The sequence below is a fragment of the Planococcus citri genome, chromosome 4, assembly GCF_950023065.1.
Source record: "Planococcus citri chromosome 4, ihPlaCitr1.1, whole genome shotgun sequence".
Taxonomy (NCBI): Eukaryota; Metazoa; Arthropoda; class Insecta; order Hemiptera; family Pseudococcidae; genus Planococcus; species Planococcus citri.
Window position 1 is genome coordinate 26184183 of NC_088680.1, and position 15308 is coordinate 26199490.

Here is a 15308-nt window from a genome sequence, read left to right on the forward strand (position 1 = left end):
GTCATAAGGAGATAATAAAAATAAAATACGTACGTCATGTTGTGGAATTACTGGAATCACTTTTTAGAAGTCATCTTACAGATAATGAATTTATTGAGTGCAGTGTTTATGACACAGTATCCATCATAAAATTCAAATGCTTGTAAAAGTTTACTCAGTCATCTTCTGAGGCAACTTACTCGCCCAAGCAAATCATCTCAAGAGAGATGTATGTGTCAGAAGATGAAAATGATACATATTTTTCAGAATTTCATTGAAAATTTGCGTTGAATTGTGACATGGGTTTTCAAAATTTTGAAAAATGCTCTCTATAACACAAAGATTTTTCCATCAATTTTAATCCTCCCACAAGCAAACACCTTCAAACATCTGCAGTTTGAATAACTATCTGAAGTCGCATGCTTTTTTTTCCTTCAATAATTTCCTTTTTTTACTCAAATTTATTTTATTTTAGTTCATCTTTTTTTCTATTTTCAAAAATGCTTGCTACCAATACTTTCATCTTGAAATATCAGATGCCTCAGAAAGCTTCATTTTGATTTATAATGCTATTCGGTGTCACAAATGGAATAATAGACAATTTAAGGTTTATTGCCATTTGTGACATGAATACTTTCTGAATGTGCGATTTCCAGCAAATTTTGAGTTCTAGGCAACAACCGACCTCACTTAGTTTAAAGCACTTCGAATTTTATCCGTCAGTTTGTCTCGTAGCCGAAAGGATTAATGCACCAAGTAAATTCGACAGTGAGCTGAAGTTGAATTAAAACTGTTGAAACTGAAAGCTAATAAGCTATTGCTATTGTAACTGTGCGTTGACTTGAACGTTCACTATCTTATCGGATTTCCGGTTTTATTTTCCATCTTCTTCATCGTGATTTTAGATACATCTGAGTAAAGTTCTATCTGAGAACTGCAATTTTTCGTTTTCTGAAAATTGGTACAAACTATTCGATTTTTCAAATATTTTCTTACGATGTATAATTTTTTATTAGCCTATCTCAAAATAATTTTTTTTCGTTCAATTTTTCAATAGATAGCCTATTTTAATCAAGAATTTTACATTGTGATGCTCTTTTCGTAAATTTTCGCTAATTCAGCTTAACTTTTCTCGAAAATTTCAGATTTTATTACTCTTGCTTTTCTTCTCACTCTCGCTCCTGCTTTTCAAAATTTAATGAAAAATTTGGAATTTATTTTAGTTTTTTCATTACATGTTTTAAACACAACTTCACAAATTGGTTGTCTCCTCATTGTAAACTCGTAATAAATGTTTCAACTGAAGCCAAAAATCAATTTCTTCAAAACCAGTCATTTGGTGAAATTTTGATTTTTTCCCGCATTTTTGACCGAGATTTGATCTCCAAAAATTCATCAAAAATCAAAAAATGTAAGTACATGTAGTAAAAATAGATCATTTTCAGCGATTTATGTTTTTTTTTTTTTTTAAGCAGCTGGTGTTTTTATTTAGCAAACCAAAAAGAAAATTCTTCAAGTTTTAGCCTCTCTATCGTAGGTACATTTAGATATTTTAGAGCAGTTTTGATTTTTAATCGGCTTATGCAATTTATTATGAACTGTTGCTCGATAATTTCTAGTTCTAGGTACATGCATACCTAATTACAAACCCATCTTGAAAAGAAAAAAAAAATCACTGAAACAAAATTATCGTTTATTCTTAATAAATACTTTACGTACAATGTAGGTATAATAATCACAAGTTCAAATGCAATCGGTTGATTCCACGACCTCTAAACAAATATTGCGGTGGGTCATACAGATATTATCGTTTACATACTTTCGAGATTTTCTATAATATCGTCCAGTTTATGATGAATGTCTTCTCCACTGTGTTTGTTCTCGTCGATGAATTTGCTCAGTGTTTTCTGAAGAGACGATAGTTTAGTTTGAATATCCTTTGATATTTTTACATGATTATCGAGAGAGGTGGAAATATCAATGATGTTATTCCGAGTTTCATCTCCATCTGATTGTGACTTCAATAAAGTTTGGCCCAAATTGAAAACGTCAGACAGTTTCAGCTTTATCGCTTCGAGCTCACTTTCTAATTCCGGTGATTTTATTTCGTTTGTCGGAAGTGTCTGTTTCTGTAACATAAACAGAAGAACAAAATAATTATTATGAGTAATTGGTATGGAGTTGAGACTTTCGGTGAATTAATTTTCGAAAAGTTTCTCATTGAAAAAAAATTGTCTGGTTGAGGTTTTACTTCAGTTTTCGTACAACATTGTTAAAAATTGAGAAAAATACCTACTTAAAATATAGGAAAAGTTGTTTTGAAAAAAAAAAAAAAAAAAACATTTTATAAAATCGTGAAACATGTTTTAAAAAATTGAGAACGAATTAGGGGACACAATTTTTCATCGCATATTTTGCTCCAATACTTCTTGATAATACTTATCTAGACCTACTTTAAAACAAATTTGAAATAATTGAACGATTTTTGACATTTATTTACCTCGAGTTGTTTCGAAGATTCAGTTACTATAATCGGTGCGAAGATTTTTTTAAGCGTTGTTTGAAGCTCGATCACTCTGTTTCGAATTTGTCTAGAAATGACAAATTGACTTTCAAGGGTAATCCCGTTGACTTGTGTTTCAATCTCAGTTTGATTCGAATTAAACGACTCGTAAAGCGAATTGAGATGATTGTACATTATTTCAGCCTTTTCCGGGCCAATGTCTTGTTTTGATTCCAACAATGATATCGCTTCGATCAAAGAATCTCTCTTTTTGTATAAGAATTCTAAAGTAGACTCTGTATCAGTCAGTGTTGATTGAGAGGAAAGATCGAAATCGATATCGAACTTGGATTCTGTCATTTCTGCCGCAACTTTTGGTTCGACTAGTTTGGTCATTTCGTCCATGTGTGTTTGATGACGGAGTACGGTTTGTCGAATTTCTTCGGAGAGGTGTTTTTGGGTGGGATGGTCCTCGAGGAATGTTCCAATTTTAAGGTAGTCTTGCATCAGATTGTAATATAAAGCAGTCCGCTCGATTAATTTGCGCTCCATCGCTTGAAGATCGCCTTTTGATTCTGATGATTTGATTTGTTCAGATGGTAATGCCTGTTTCTGAAACATATCGGTAAGAAAATACGAATTAGTATGGGTAGGTTGGTTACCTGTGTAGATGGGTATTTTTATGGTTATTGGTAAATTGATTCACTTTCATGAAAAATTTTAGTCGAAATGATTTTCGCATTACAAATACGTGGATAATTTTTGATCACAAAGAGCCAGTAGAATCGTGTAAAAATTTTGCTAAAGATATGGAAAAATTAGGTATTAGGATGGTTTTTTACCTTAGGTTGTGTCGGAGACGAAAGTGTAATCGGTGCGAAGATTTTTTTGTAAGTTTCTTGATATTCGAACACCTTCTTTTGAATTTGAATCGTCTGAGAAATTTCAATTTGATGCCCAAGACTGTTCTTATTAACTGATTCCATTTCAATTTGATTAAAGTCGAATAACTCGCCAAGCGTAGTGAGACGATTGTACAATATTTCCGCCTTTTCTGGGCTAACATCTTTGTTTATTTCTGGTCTCAACCGATCTATTCGTGATAGTAATGCGATTTGTTTATCAAGCAGAGACTCCAACTTAGCTTCGGTGTCAGCCTGTGCTGGCTCAGGTCGTAAAGAATGATCGTTATTGATTTTACATTCTGTCGATGAAGTTGGTTGCATTATTTTTTTCATCTTTGTTTGAAAATCGATCACTTTTCGTTGAATATCTGCGGCGATTTTTTGTTGATTGTCGAGGAGAGTGGCATCGTCGTCGAGGCTCGCTTCGATTTGAATTTGTTTTGAGGTAAACGAGTCGTAAAGTTGAGAAAGGTGGTTGTATATTACTTCTGCTTTTACAGCGCAAATTTCATCGAGTGTTTCGAGCGATTGAAGGGATTCGATTTGTTTGATTAGCAAGCTTTGTTTTCGGATTCGGATCTGTAAGTCTACATTTCTCAGGGTTTCGGGCTGTTTTGTTGCATTGGATTGATTATCTACCTTAAGGTTAGTTGGTGGTGTTGAGTTGGTCACTGAGAAGGTTTTCTTCTTCTCAAATTCGACCTTGAGTTTGGTTACCTTCACGTACGCTTTGCGAATTTTTTCTAATAATTTGTTCACAGTTGACTCACCGATCAACACCCCGTATCCTGATATTCTTTTTTCAATCGAAATCAAATCCCTTTGCATTGATAGTAGATCATCGTAAAATATTCTTGTTTCAGTTGCACACATTTCAGGCAATCGACGAGATATTTCCGCTTCGAAATCGTCGATTCGACTTACTAAATTGTCGCACAGCTTCGGATCTGAATGAAATGATGACATGCTTCTGAGGAGTTGAAAATTTGAACGATTGTTTACTAAACGTTAGTTGGTAGGTAAAATACCGAATATCTGTCAAAATTCACTAAATTCTAGAGATCCGCGTACTCGTACATAAAATTAGGACTAACGCGAAAAAAATATTCACACTTTATTGAGAAAAAAATAATTATCAGTATTAGACCTGTAGACGAATAACAAACTCACGAATGTACCTTGTCGTAGATAAGGTACTGTAACCCGGTTATGTCAAACTCCCATTTTGTTCCTCACGAAAAAAAATTGTTATTTTTCGATTCAAGGTTTTTATGACGGAATTTCTGGCATAGAATGAAAATAATCATGAATTAGAGCACATGCTGTGAATTTCACACTATTTCAAACTATTTTTAACCCTAAAATGAAGTGCTGAAAAATGGCTGAAATTCAAAACAAACAAATGTATTTCAATTGATACATGTAGCATACCATTGGAAAGCTCGTTCAATTCTCTTTCAAAGATGTTATTATGAAAAAGTTGTAAAAGTGCACGGTTTTGAAGATATACGCGGTTAAAGTTTGCCGAATTCCCATATACTGCAATGCTAAGTTTGTCAAACCAGGAACAAAATGGCCGTCTGACATACCTGGGTTACAGTTCCCTAGTCGTAGATAGAGATCATACGTGGAACTAACACACTGGTACTGATAGTGAGGATGGGAATGGGATTGTTGTCGTATTGTTTTCAGTGATGAAATAATCATCCGAATTGCATTGTTAAAAGTCAGGTTTTGTAGTGAAACATACAGAAAGTAGATGTCGACAGTATGAATTTTCTCCTTCAATTCCTTCGACCAACGTTCTGCATTTATTTAGCCAGTTTACGTGAAACAAATTCACCGTATGTAAGATGAACACACAAACCATTGGAAAGAATAAGCAAAAGGTTGCTGTTACTTTTTTTTTTAATAACTTATTGTGCACAATTTAAATCATTTTTTCTTCATTCTCATGCACATAAGAACTCTGTTTTAAACTAGGTTTCAATGAACAAAAAATATCAGAATACCAAAAAAAAAAAAAAAAAAAAAAACTGAAAATCAAAATTTTTATCGATTTGCACTTATTTTAAAAAAATGTATTTCCAAATACGTTCACAAAACTTTCTCTACTTTAAAAAAAAAAAGTAAAAGAAAGACGAAAAATATGAGTTTTTCCATTTAAAAAAATGTCGACTTTGGCTATGGTACAGGGTGGCCAGAAATATCGGGTACCCCTAAAAAAGTTTTCTCACTAAATACTTTGGTTGGTCACAGTGAATGATAATAATGATAACACATGATTGGTTGTTGGACTGGAGAGATAACATTCCACCAATCATATGCATCTATTTCACGTTGCCAACCTATATTTTTAATGAAAAACTTTCTTAGGGGTACCCGATATTTCTGGCCACCCTGTACCTATACCTATTTTCAAGATTTTGCTGAAAACCACATTTTTAAAGTTTTACTAAAACTAAAAAAATTTATTGATTTATGTTGCTTAAAGGCAGGAATGTTGACCAGTTTTTAACCTTAATTCGGGAAATCACCGGAAAAAATGGTAAAAAATCACCTAACCTTAACCAAAAAAAATCCTGTATTTAAATCTGAGTAACCTTGACCTTTATTCCAAAATTTGATTACCTTAACCGTAACCTTAACCTCAAAAATTGCGGTTAAAAATCCGGTTATAATATGTATAATTACAAGTTTTTCCCGTTTTTTTTTCACCTTCTGGTTTTTGTAGAGCAGTTAGTACCAGCTAGTGTTTAGTTTAAAATTTTATTCATTTTCCAGGCATGAAACAAGGTCACTTAAAAAGTGACTTTGTCACTATTTCACGTGCAAGTCACTTTTTGTCACTATTCCAGCGAAAATGGCCAAAAAAAGTGACTTTGGTCACTTTTTTAACGATTTGTTGTGTAAAAAGGAAAAAGATTCGGCGCCGCAGCAGTGCCGAAAGTGTAGCTCTGATAAAAGAAAAACATTATTTTTTACTTCTTGAAACACAAATTCTCGAAAGCTTTTGCCCTCGCTTCGCTCGGGCTTGTTTTATTTTATTTTTCAAAATCAAGATGAAAATTTCTATAAAAAATTGAGTTTTAAAGCCGAAAAATAAACTCTTCATCCTCACATTTAAGAAACATCGTTTTTATGCCTCTCCTCGAAATAGAAATTTGCAAGAGCTTTCGCCCTCGCTCGAGCTTGTTCTCTTTTCTTTTTCAAAATTAACTTCCTAAAAAACATCATTCTAATTCTAAAATTAAAAAAAATAAAAATAAACTCCTTGCATTTGAAAAACCTCGTTTTTAGGCATCTCAAAATTGAAATTTTCAAAAGCTTTCGCCCTCGCATCGCTCGGGCCAATTTGTTTTTCATTCAGACATAGGACCCAAGATGATAATTATCTGCTCCAAAGTTTGTATGTTCAGTAACGAAAATAACATTTTTTTACACCTTTCAAGTTTGGATTTTCCAAAATGCAAAATGTTCACCGTTTCATACTTATTTTATTCAACTTATTTGGCTCAATATTTTTTAGTCATAAAACTGTAAATTTTTCAAAATTTTGTTTATCCTTTTACGAATACATACTTAGGTTGACCTAATTCAGCATACAAATTCTAATTTAGTTCAGTAAATAGATCTAATACACTCATTTCAATTTCGTCAAATTGTTCAATTTTTTAAAAAATCAGCAACTTTTTGCGTTTTTCCCCTCAAAAGTTGACGAATTTGTGATTTTTAAACCTCCCTCAAAATGACAACATTGGCTAAAATATTCGAGGTAAAAAAAATCAAAAAAAATTACACATGATTTTATTGCTTCGTCACACACCCCCTCCCCCCAATCATTGCCCCAAAAAAACTGGCGTCGCATCAGCACCGGCGCCAAATCCCGGTACTTTTGCTACGCCCATGCAGGGGGCGGGGAGGGTTACTAAAAAAATTCTCTGATGATCGCTACATAGTAATATATATACTTTGCTCACATTTCTCAAAATTTTGGTCACTTTTTTTCAAATTTTTGGTCACTTTTTTGCTATTTTTCAGTCACTAAAGTCACTAAAAAAAATAAAATAGTGAGTTTCATGCCTGATTTTCACAAATTTCAACAGTTCTGACTTTTGAGCAAAGATATGACCAATTTTACTTGAATTTTGTAACTTTGAAGTAATCATTGGCAATTTTCACACCAATTTTGATGTTTTTTTATACATACTTACATACCTACGTTTTGTGCAGTTTTGCAAAATTTTTACTTTTTAAATTAATTTGCAACGATTATCAATGATCTAGTTTTTTTTAATGTTTCGAGATATTTCATCAGATTTTGGTTGTTTCAATTTCATTTCAACGATATTTTGAGCAATTTTTCAAAGTTTTTCTCAATTTTGTCAATTATTTTATTTGGCAAGAAAAAAGATTTTTTTCACATTTTTATCCAAAAAGTGAGATGATATTGCAGCTTTATGGCAATAAATCAAGACTTTTTTGGAAATTTTGACATTATAGAGTGAGAATGTTTAGTGATTACTGGCAGAAAAGCGAGATTTCAACAATTTATGAATTTAAGCATAACACAGAGCTAATTTGAAAATTTTTGAAAAAAATCGAAATTTTTAAATATTTTTTTGGGGAAAATTGAAACTTTGTTTAAAAGAGCAACATTTCTGACTTAATTTTTAGCAAAAAAGTGAAACTTTTTAGAAATTTTCAACTGAAAAGTGAGACTTTTTGGTGATTTTTCATATATTAGTCTTGAAAATTCCAAGTTTTAAAAATCTGACTCCATAAAAAAAACCGTAACCGTAACCCAAATTAACCAAAAAAATTCTTCAAAAATCTGTAACCATAACCGTAATCGTAACCTTTATTCATCTGTCAATTTTTACCAAAACTGTAACCGAAATAATGAACATGGAAATAGTATATTACACAACGGGGGCCGAAAAAGTGATTTTGAACTCGTGTGAGTTGTTCCCCTCACATCACTTTTTCTCCGAGTTTAGTGAAGTAATTTTTCCTGAACGAGGGTGGAAAGTACTTATTTTTACATCCGAGCGATTCTCGCGAGGTTGGAAAAGTAGTACTTTTCACCCCTAGATAGGAAAAAAAATATAACCTTTAAACCGTAACCGAAACTTTTTTCATTAAGATTAGCATCCCTGGGCAAGTTGCAAGGTGTTGAGAATATAAATTAAAAATTAGTACTAGGTCTAAAATGAATAGGTACATAGAAAAAAAGTCTCTCGCGCCCTTGTTCCTAGAAAATTTTGAATATTGCTCTTTATTGGCTTTCGTAACTCGTATCCACGAGCGCTCTTCAGATTTTATTGCTTCTGCTCTCCTCCTCAATTTTGCTCCTGCTCCTCAAAGTTTAATGAAAAATTTGGAATTTTTTTATTTTCATTATTTTAGACACAACTTTACGATGTTGTTATGTCATTGCAAACTCGTAAGTAAATGTTTTCACTGAAGTCAAAAATCAACTTCTTCAAAACCATACTTAGCCATTTGGTGAAATATAAATTTTGATTTTTTCCGCATTTTTGACCCAGATTTGAGCTCCAAAAATCAACAAATGCACATGTAGTAAAATAGATAATTTTCAGTGATAATGTTTTTTTTAAGCAGCTGGTGCTATTCTTGTTCAGCAAACCAGAAAGAAAATTCTTCAAGCTTTAGCTTCTCTATCGTAGGTAGGTACATTTAGATATTTTAGAGCAATTTTGATTTTTTATCGGCTTCTGCAATTTATTATGAACTGTTTTAGAAAATACTTGCTCGATAATTTCAAAGATTTCTGTTTGCATACATATTTGTATTTCCTTTTCTAGTTCTAAGTACATTACATACATACTACATAATTAAAAACCCATCTTGAAAAGAAAAAAAAATCACTGAAACAAAATTATCGTTTATTCTAAACATTCGACATTTTCCATAATATCATCCAGTTTCTGATGAATGCTCTCTCCACTGCGTTTGTTTTCGTCGATGAATTTGCTCAGTGTGTTCTGAAGAGACAATACTTTAGTTTGAATGTCCTTTGATACTTCTACGTAACCATTGAGAGAGGTGAAAATATCACTGATGTTATTCCGAGTTTCATCTCCTTTTGATTGTGATTTCAATAAAGTTTGGCACAACGACATGAAAAGGTCAGTCAATTTCATGAGCTTCATCTCTCCGAGCTCACTTTCTAATTCCGGTGAATTTATTTGGCTTGTCGGAATAAGTGTATGTTTCTGTAACACAAACACAAGAAAAAAAGAATTATTATGAGTAATTGGTATGGAGTTGAAACTTTCGGTGAATTAATTTTCAAAGTTCCTCAGTAAAATTGTAAAAAATGCTTGAAATATAGGAAAAGTTGTTAATAAAAAAAAAAACATTTTAATAAATCGTGAAGCATGTTTTAAAAAGTTGAAAGCAAATTATGGGACACAATATTTTTTGTCATCGCTTATTTTCTACAATACTTCTCGATAATAGCTGGACTTGTTTTAGAACAAATTTGAAATATATAATTGAACGATTTTTGATATTATTTGTACTTATTTACCTCAAGTTGTTTCGAAGATTCAGTATCAGTTATAATCGGTGCAAAGATTTTTTTAAACGTTGTTTGAAGTTCGATCACTCTGTTTCGAATCAGTCTAGAAATGACAAATTGACTTTCAAGGGTAATCCCGCTGACTTGTGTTTCAATCTCAGTTTGATTCGAATTGAACGACTCGTAAAGCGAATTGAGATGATTGTACATTATTTCAGCCTTTTCCGGACCAACGTCTTCTTTTGGTTCCAACAAAGATATCGCTTCGATCAAAGAATCTCTCTTTTTGTATAAAAATTCCAAAGTAGACTCGTTATCAATCGATGTTGATTGAGAGGAAAGATCGAAATCGATATCGAACTTGGATTCTGCCATTTCTGCCGCAATTTTTGGTTCGACCAGTTCGGTCATTTCTTCCATGTGTGTTTGATGACGGAGTACGGTTTGTCGAATTTCTTCGGAGAGGTGTTTTTGGGTGGGATGATCTACGAGGAATGTTCCAATTTTAAGGTAGTCTTGCATCAGATTGTAGTACAAAGCAGTCCGCTCGATTAATTTGCGTTCTATCGCTTGGGGATCACTTTTTGATTCTGATGATTTGATTTCTTCAGATGGTGATGTCCGTTTCTGAAACACGTCGGTAAGAAAATACGAATTAGTGTGCTTAGGTTGGTATCTCAGTTGGGTATTTTTTATTTAAAAAATATTAAATGTAAGTTGCCCCTCCAAGTCCAACACCTAGCGAAGTTTCGTTCTTTGGCTTTACATACTACGAGTATGATACTACCTAATCCTAGCCTAATCCTATTACTTTTGATCATTCCCATATTTAATAATACGAAAATGAGGAAAAAATGTTTACCTTGAGTTGTGTCGAAGATGGAAGTGTAATCGGTGCGAAGATTTTTTTGTAAGTTTCTTGATATTTGAACACGTTTTTTTGCATCTTCTCAGAAAATCTCTGGTGGTATTCAGCTTTATTGTCATTATCAAGTGATTCGATTTCAATTTGATTCAAGTCGGATAACTCACCAATCATAGTGAGACGATTGTATAATATTTCCGCTTTTTCTGGACTAACGTCTTTGTTTTTTTCTGGATTCAGTGACTCTATTCGTGTTAATAATACGAATTGTTTATCAAGCAGAAACTTCAATTTAGCTTCGGTGTCAGCCTGCGCTGGTTCTGGTTGCGAAGAATGATCGTTATTGATTTTACATTCTGTCGATGAAGTTGGCTGCATTATTTTTTTCATCTTTGTTTGAAAATCGATCACTTTTCGTTGAATATCTGCGGCGATTTTTTGTTGATTGTCGAGGAGAGTGGCATCGTCGTCGAGGCTCGCTTCGATTTGAATTTGTTCTGAGGTAAACGAGTCGTAAAGTTGGGAAAGGTGGTTATATATTACTTCTGCTTTTACAGCGCAAATGTCATCGAGTATTTCGAGCGATTGAAGCGATTCGATTTGTTTGATTAGCAAGCTTTGTTTTCGGATTCGGATCTGTAAGTCTACATTTCTCAGGGTTTCGGGCTGTTTTGTTGCGTTGGATTGATCATCAACCTTAAGGTTAGTTGGTGGTGTTGAGTTGGTCTTTGAGGAGCTTTTCTTTTTCTCAAATTCTACTTTAAGTTTGGTTACCTTCAAGTACGCTTTGCGAATTTTTTCTAATAGATTGTTCATAGTTGACTCACTGATTAAGTACTTATATCCTGATATTCTTTCTTCAATCGAAACCAAATCCCTACGCATTGATAGTAGATCATCGTAAAATATTCTTGTTTCAGTTGCACACATTTCAGGCAATCGACGAGATATTTCCTTTTCGAAATCGTCGATTCGACTTATTAAATTTTCGCACAGCTTCGGAACTGCATCAAATGACATGATTTTCTAGAAGTTGGAAATTTTAACGATTATGTACTAAACGTAAGTTGACTGGTGAAATACGGAACAGCGTTCAAAATTTACAAAATTCTAGAGATCCACGTACTACTCGAGCATAAAATTAGGATTGACGCGAAAAAACTATTCACACTTGAATGAGAAACAAATAATTATCAGTACTAGGCCTGTAGACGAACAAAACTCGCGAATGTAGGAATGTACCTTGTCGTAGATAGAGATCATATGTGGAACTAACGGGTACAGTGGTAGTGTGGTACTGATAAGTGATAGTTATTCTTCGTTAAATCGTTATTCATCCGAATTGCATTGTTAAAAGCCAGGTTTTGTAGTGAAACATACAGGAAGTAGATGTCGACAGTGACGACAGTATGAATTTTTTCCTTCGGTTCCCTTCGACCAACGTTCTGCATTTAGCCAGTTTATGTAAAACATAAAATCACCATTGTAAGATGAACACACAAATCATTGAAAAAACACCTAAAGATTATTTTTCTACAATTTTTGAACTTCATCAAAATGCACAGAAATTAATATGAGCAGCTGAGAGGAGTCGATTAGCTTCAGAACCTATTTTAAGCAAGAAGAAACACAAAAATTTTAGAAATGCTTCTAAATTTTCAAACGATCAATATAAAACAAAAAAATCAATTTGGGCAGCTGAGAAAAGGTCCTGTTCAAATTGCCGGTGAACACTGAGTGGTTCGTTTTGAGTACGATTCATCATTGGGATTTTTTTTCAATCGGATAATTTGAACGTGCGTTAGAATTTTTCTGAGGAAGGGAGTAAGTCTTATACGAACAGTTCAACAGTTCTAGATTTAAAGAATCAATCATCGAATTGTTTTTAGCCAAAATACGAAGCGGAAATTCATTTGCAACTAGGTATAGAGGTTTACTTAGAAGGAGGACCATTTTCCACACATTTTCGATCAACTTTTGAAAAGTTTTATTCAAGGAGACCAATATTGTAGGAGGTTTTTAAAGGGACTAGAAGAATTTTTAAAAATTTTTTTCAATAATTATTTTTACCTGAGGGACTTAGTGCAGAGAGACCAAAATGAGGGGGCAGAGATATTTTTTCTTGTACAGGGGGTTATTTAGAAATTTTTTGATACAGAAATGAGGAAAGTCTCAAAATTTTTACCAACTTTGTTCCATTTAATTCCTTTTCTTTTTTGAACTTTGAAGGACTGCGTTCAAAGGAGAACCAATTTATTGAAATGGGGGTTGTTTGGAAAAGTTTGACGCAGAAGTGAGAAATTTTCGACCTTTTTTTTTTGTTTTTACTCCTTTGAATTGCAATAATTTTTAACAAAAATCTACTACATATCTTATAAAATACTAGAATTAGGAAATCCTCACATCCTCCCTCCTTCCCCCTTCCATGTATGTATATATTGGACACTTGAATACGAATGATTCATTAAAAATTATACCTAATCTATTTTGTAATGTAATTGATTGAAATTCAATTGACTAATTAACGCGTTTTATTTTATTTTGTTTCAGGTAAGTCATGAGACGTTTGCGAAAATGTTGACCTATTTAAATTACATAGGTACTTACTTATACGGGTATTTATTCATCATTTTAATAAAAGGAATCCACATGAGTAAGAGTAACTATTTATAAATATGTACTGAAAAAGTTGAATAAGTACAGTAACCTGGATTCTTACTTCAATTCTACAACTTATTTAGAAATAGTTTTCCAATGTTTGGTTTTGCTCAAGTTCATTATTGTACCAACAAAATCGTTTTGCTATTTCTGTGAATAATACAGGATGTTCAAGAATTGAGTGGCCTGCTTGAAAATGACGATATATAACCGAGGCGAGTAGATACTTCTAAAAAAAAAGTCCAATGTATGCGTGAATATGATATCTATTTTGAAAATTGAAGGGGTCAAGCGTCCCTACCGGCCACATATCTCTAATAGACGGAATATTTATGACTGTAACAGCTTTTCAGCTATTCAGCCATTCCGCTAATTATTAGATATCTTTCAGATATTTGTAAAAGTTGTTAAAATATTCCATTTCAAGTAACGTCTAATAGTTAGCTATCAGCCCAAATTTAAAATATCTATTAGAAACAAATTTAAGATAGCTAAAATATATCGTCACCTGGTATTAAATAACTAAACAAAAATTTACAGCAACTAGATGTCAAATAGATATACAGTAAATTAGTATGAATTTTTGTCTGGTGATACAGATATACTTTAGCTATCTATTTGATGTCCGAGTTCATTCAGATTTAAACCAATGAGCAAAAAATTAAACAAGAACTTCAGTACTCAAATTTTCGTGATAGAGGGAAGAACGTGTCTCGTATCAGAAATGAGTATTTTCGTTATTTTGTGCTTTAAAGTGGTCGATTTTTGACTAAAACGCGTCGAAATCGCAATAAATTACAATAAACAAGTTCTTAAATCACATTATACCTAATTTGTTTTTTCTTCAATTTTGCTTTTTAATAAGAAAATACATATTCTATAACGCGTTTTTTTTGTGTAAATGTGAATAAAATTTAAAGTGTTTAAAAAATAATAAGTGACAAAGCTTCTAGTAGGTAATTTAGTTTTAATCTAAGAAGAATTCACGAAAAATAATGGCAAAATGAAGTCAGCAGCATGTTCATTTTATCTATAGTAAGTTGATAGGTACCTATTATAATAATTGACACGAAAGAAACTTATGATTGTGTAGTGTACAAATAAATTATGGAGTGTATATGATTAGGTACCTAATCGTGAATTTCTTATTCTATGTTAATTAGGTAACTTACTGATAAGGTGAATACCCACCTACGAGTATGCTGCTGACATCATTTTGCTATTATTTTTCAGATTTTTCTCTAATTACACCTGAATCACTTGAAACTTTGTCACTCATTATAATATTACCTATTATTTTTTGATTACTTCAAGTTTTCTTTAAATTTATTCAAATAAACAAGTCGCAGATTGTTAAAAGTACCTTCATTTTGCAGGGCGAATTTCAGTCATTTTAATAGCTGAGAAACATCCAATAGATATCTGTAAAGCATTATGGCTACAAGGCATTGGAGAATAGATATCTATTCTTTGGCGCATTGCAGCCATAATGCTTTACAGATATCTATTAGCCTTGTATTTACCATGTAATATGTACTACATAAAAGGTACTTTCCTGTTATTAAAACAAGGTAATTTCAGCTATTCCAGTTATCCATTAGCTGTATCTTTGGCTGAAAAAAATATCTAATAGATGTCTAATAGACGTTTGTGGCCGGTAGGGGTCAAGCCTCAAGCATCGTTTTAGAGAAAAAAATTGAAGTCTTTTTTTACCATAGAGATGATCAGTACGTGAGCATTCCATTCAATAAATTTTTGTCCAATTGGCAAATCGAAAAGATGACGATTTGATTTTTAAAAAAAAATCGTACCTACTCAATTGTAAAAGTTATCCAGATAATGTATTGTACG

The 15308-nt window shown here is 32.6% G+C and overlaps 3 protein-coding genes across 7 annotated transcripts in view; 1 reads left to right on the forward strand and 2 right to left on the reverse strand.

Moving 5' to 3' along the window:
* CaMKI (Calcium/calmodulin-dependent protein kinase I) overlaps nt 1-15308 on the forward strand; it is a 481648-nt gene that overhangs the window by 294204 nt on the left and 172136 nt on the right. The gene's annotated exons all lie outside the window — the stretch shown is intronic.
* On the reverse strand, nt 1656-12070 carry LOC135842823 (uncharacterized). Of its 2 annotated transcripts, XM_065360472.1 has the most exons (4): nt 12042-12070; nt 3325-4565; nt 2480-3094; nt 1656-2108 (listed from the first exon to the last, which is right to left on the reverse strand). In XM_065360472.1, the coding sequence occupies exons 2-4, from the start codon at nt 4351-4353 to the stop codon at nt 1791-1793; spliced, it is 1962 nt and encodes a 653-aa protein (XP_065216544.1). In that variant the 5' UTR covers nt 4354-4565; nt 12042-12070; the 3' UTR covers nt 1656-1790. The 2 variants fall into 2 exon arrangements, with proteins under 2 accessions (XP_065216544.1, XP_065216543.1); XM_065360471.1 differs by lacking the exon at nt 12042-12070 and having other exon boundaries at nt 3325-4608.
* On the reverse strand, nt 9280-12072 carry LOC135842822 (uncharacterized). The gene is made up of 3 exons (XM_065360470.1): nt 10797-12072; nt 9944-10561; nt 9280-9626 (listed from the first exon to the last, which is right to left on the reverse strand). Exons 1-3 carry the CDS (start codon nt 11817-11819, stop codon nt 9297-9299), a joined length of 1971 nt encoding a protein of 656 aa, XP_065216542.1. The 5' UTR covers nt 11820-12072; the 3' UTR covers nt 9280-9296.

Excerpts from the sequence above, each read along its gene's own strand:
- LOC135842823 (XM_065360472.1), bottom strand. The coding sequence starts at position 4,353 with ATGTCATCATTTCATTCAGATCCGAAGCTGTGCGACAATTTAGTAAGT. Across the intron at positions 3,095-3,324 it reads CGTCTCCGACACAACCTAAG|AAACAGGCATTACCATCTGA; the intron begins GTAAAAAACCAT and ends GATATGTTTCAG. Across the intron at positions 2,109-2,479 it reads AATCTTCGAAACAACTCGAG|AAACAGACACTTCCGACAAA; the intron begins GTAAATAAATGT and ends TTTATGTTACAG.
- LOC135842822 (XM_065360470.1), bottom strand. The coding sequence starts at position 11,819 with ATGTCATTTGATGCAGTTCCGAAGCTGTGCGAAAATTTAATAAGTCGA. Across the intron at positions 10,562-10,796 it reads CATCTTCGACACAACTCAAG|AAACGGACATCACCATCTGA; the intron begins GTAAACATTTTT and ends GACGTGTTTCAG. Across the intron at positions 9,627-9,943 it reads AATCTTCGAAACAACTTGAG|AAACATACACTTATTCCGAC; the intron begins GTAAATAAGTAC and ends TTTGTGTTACAG.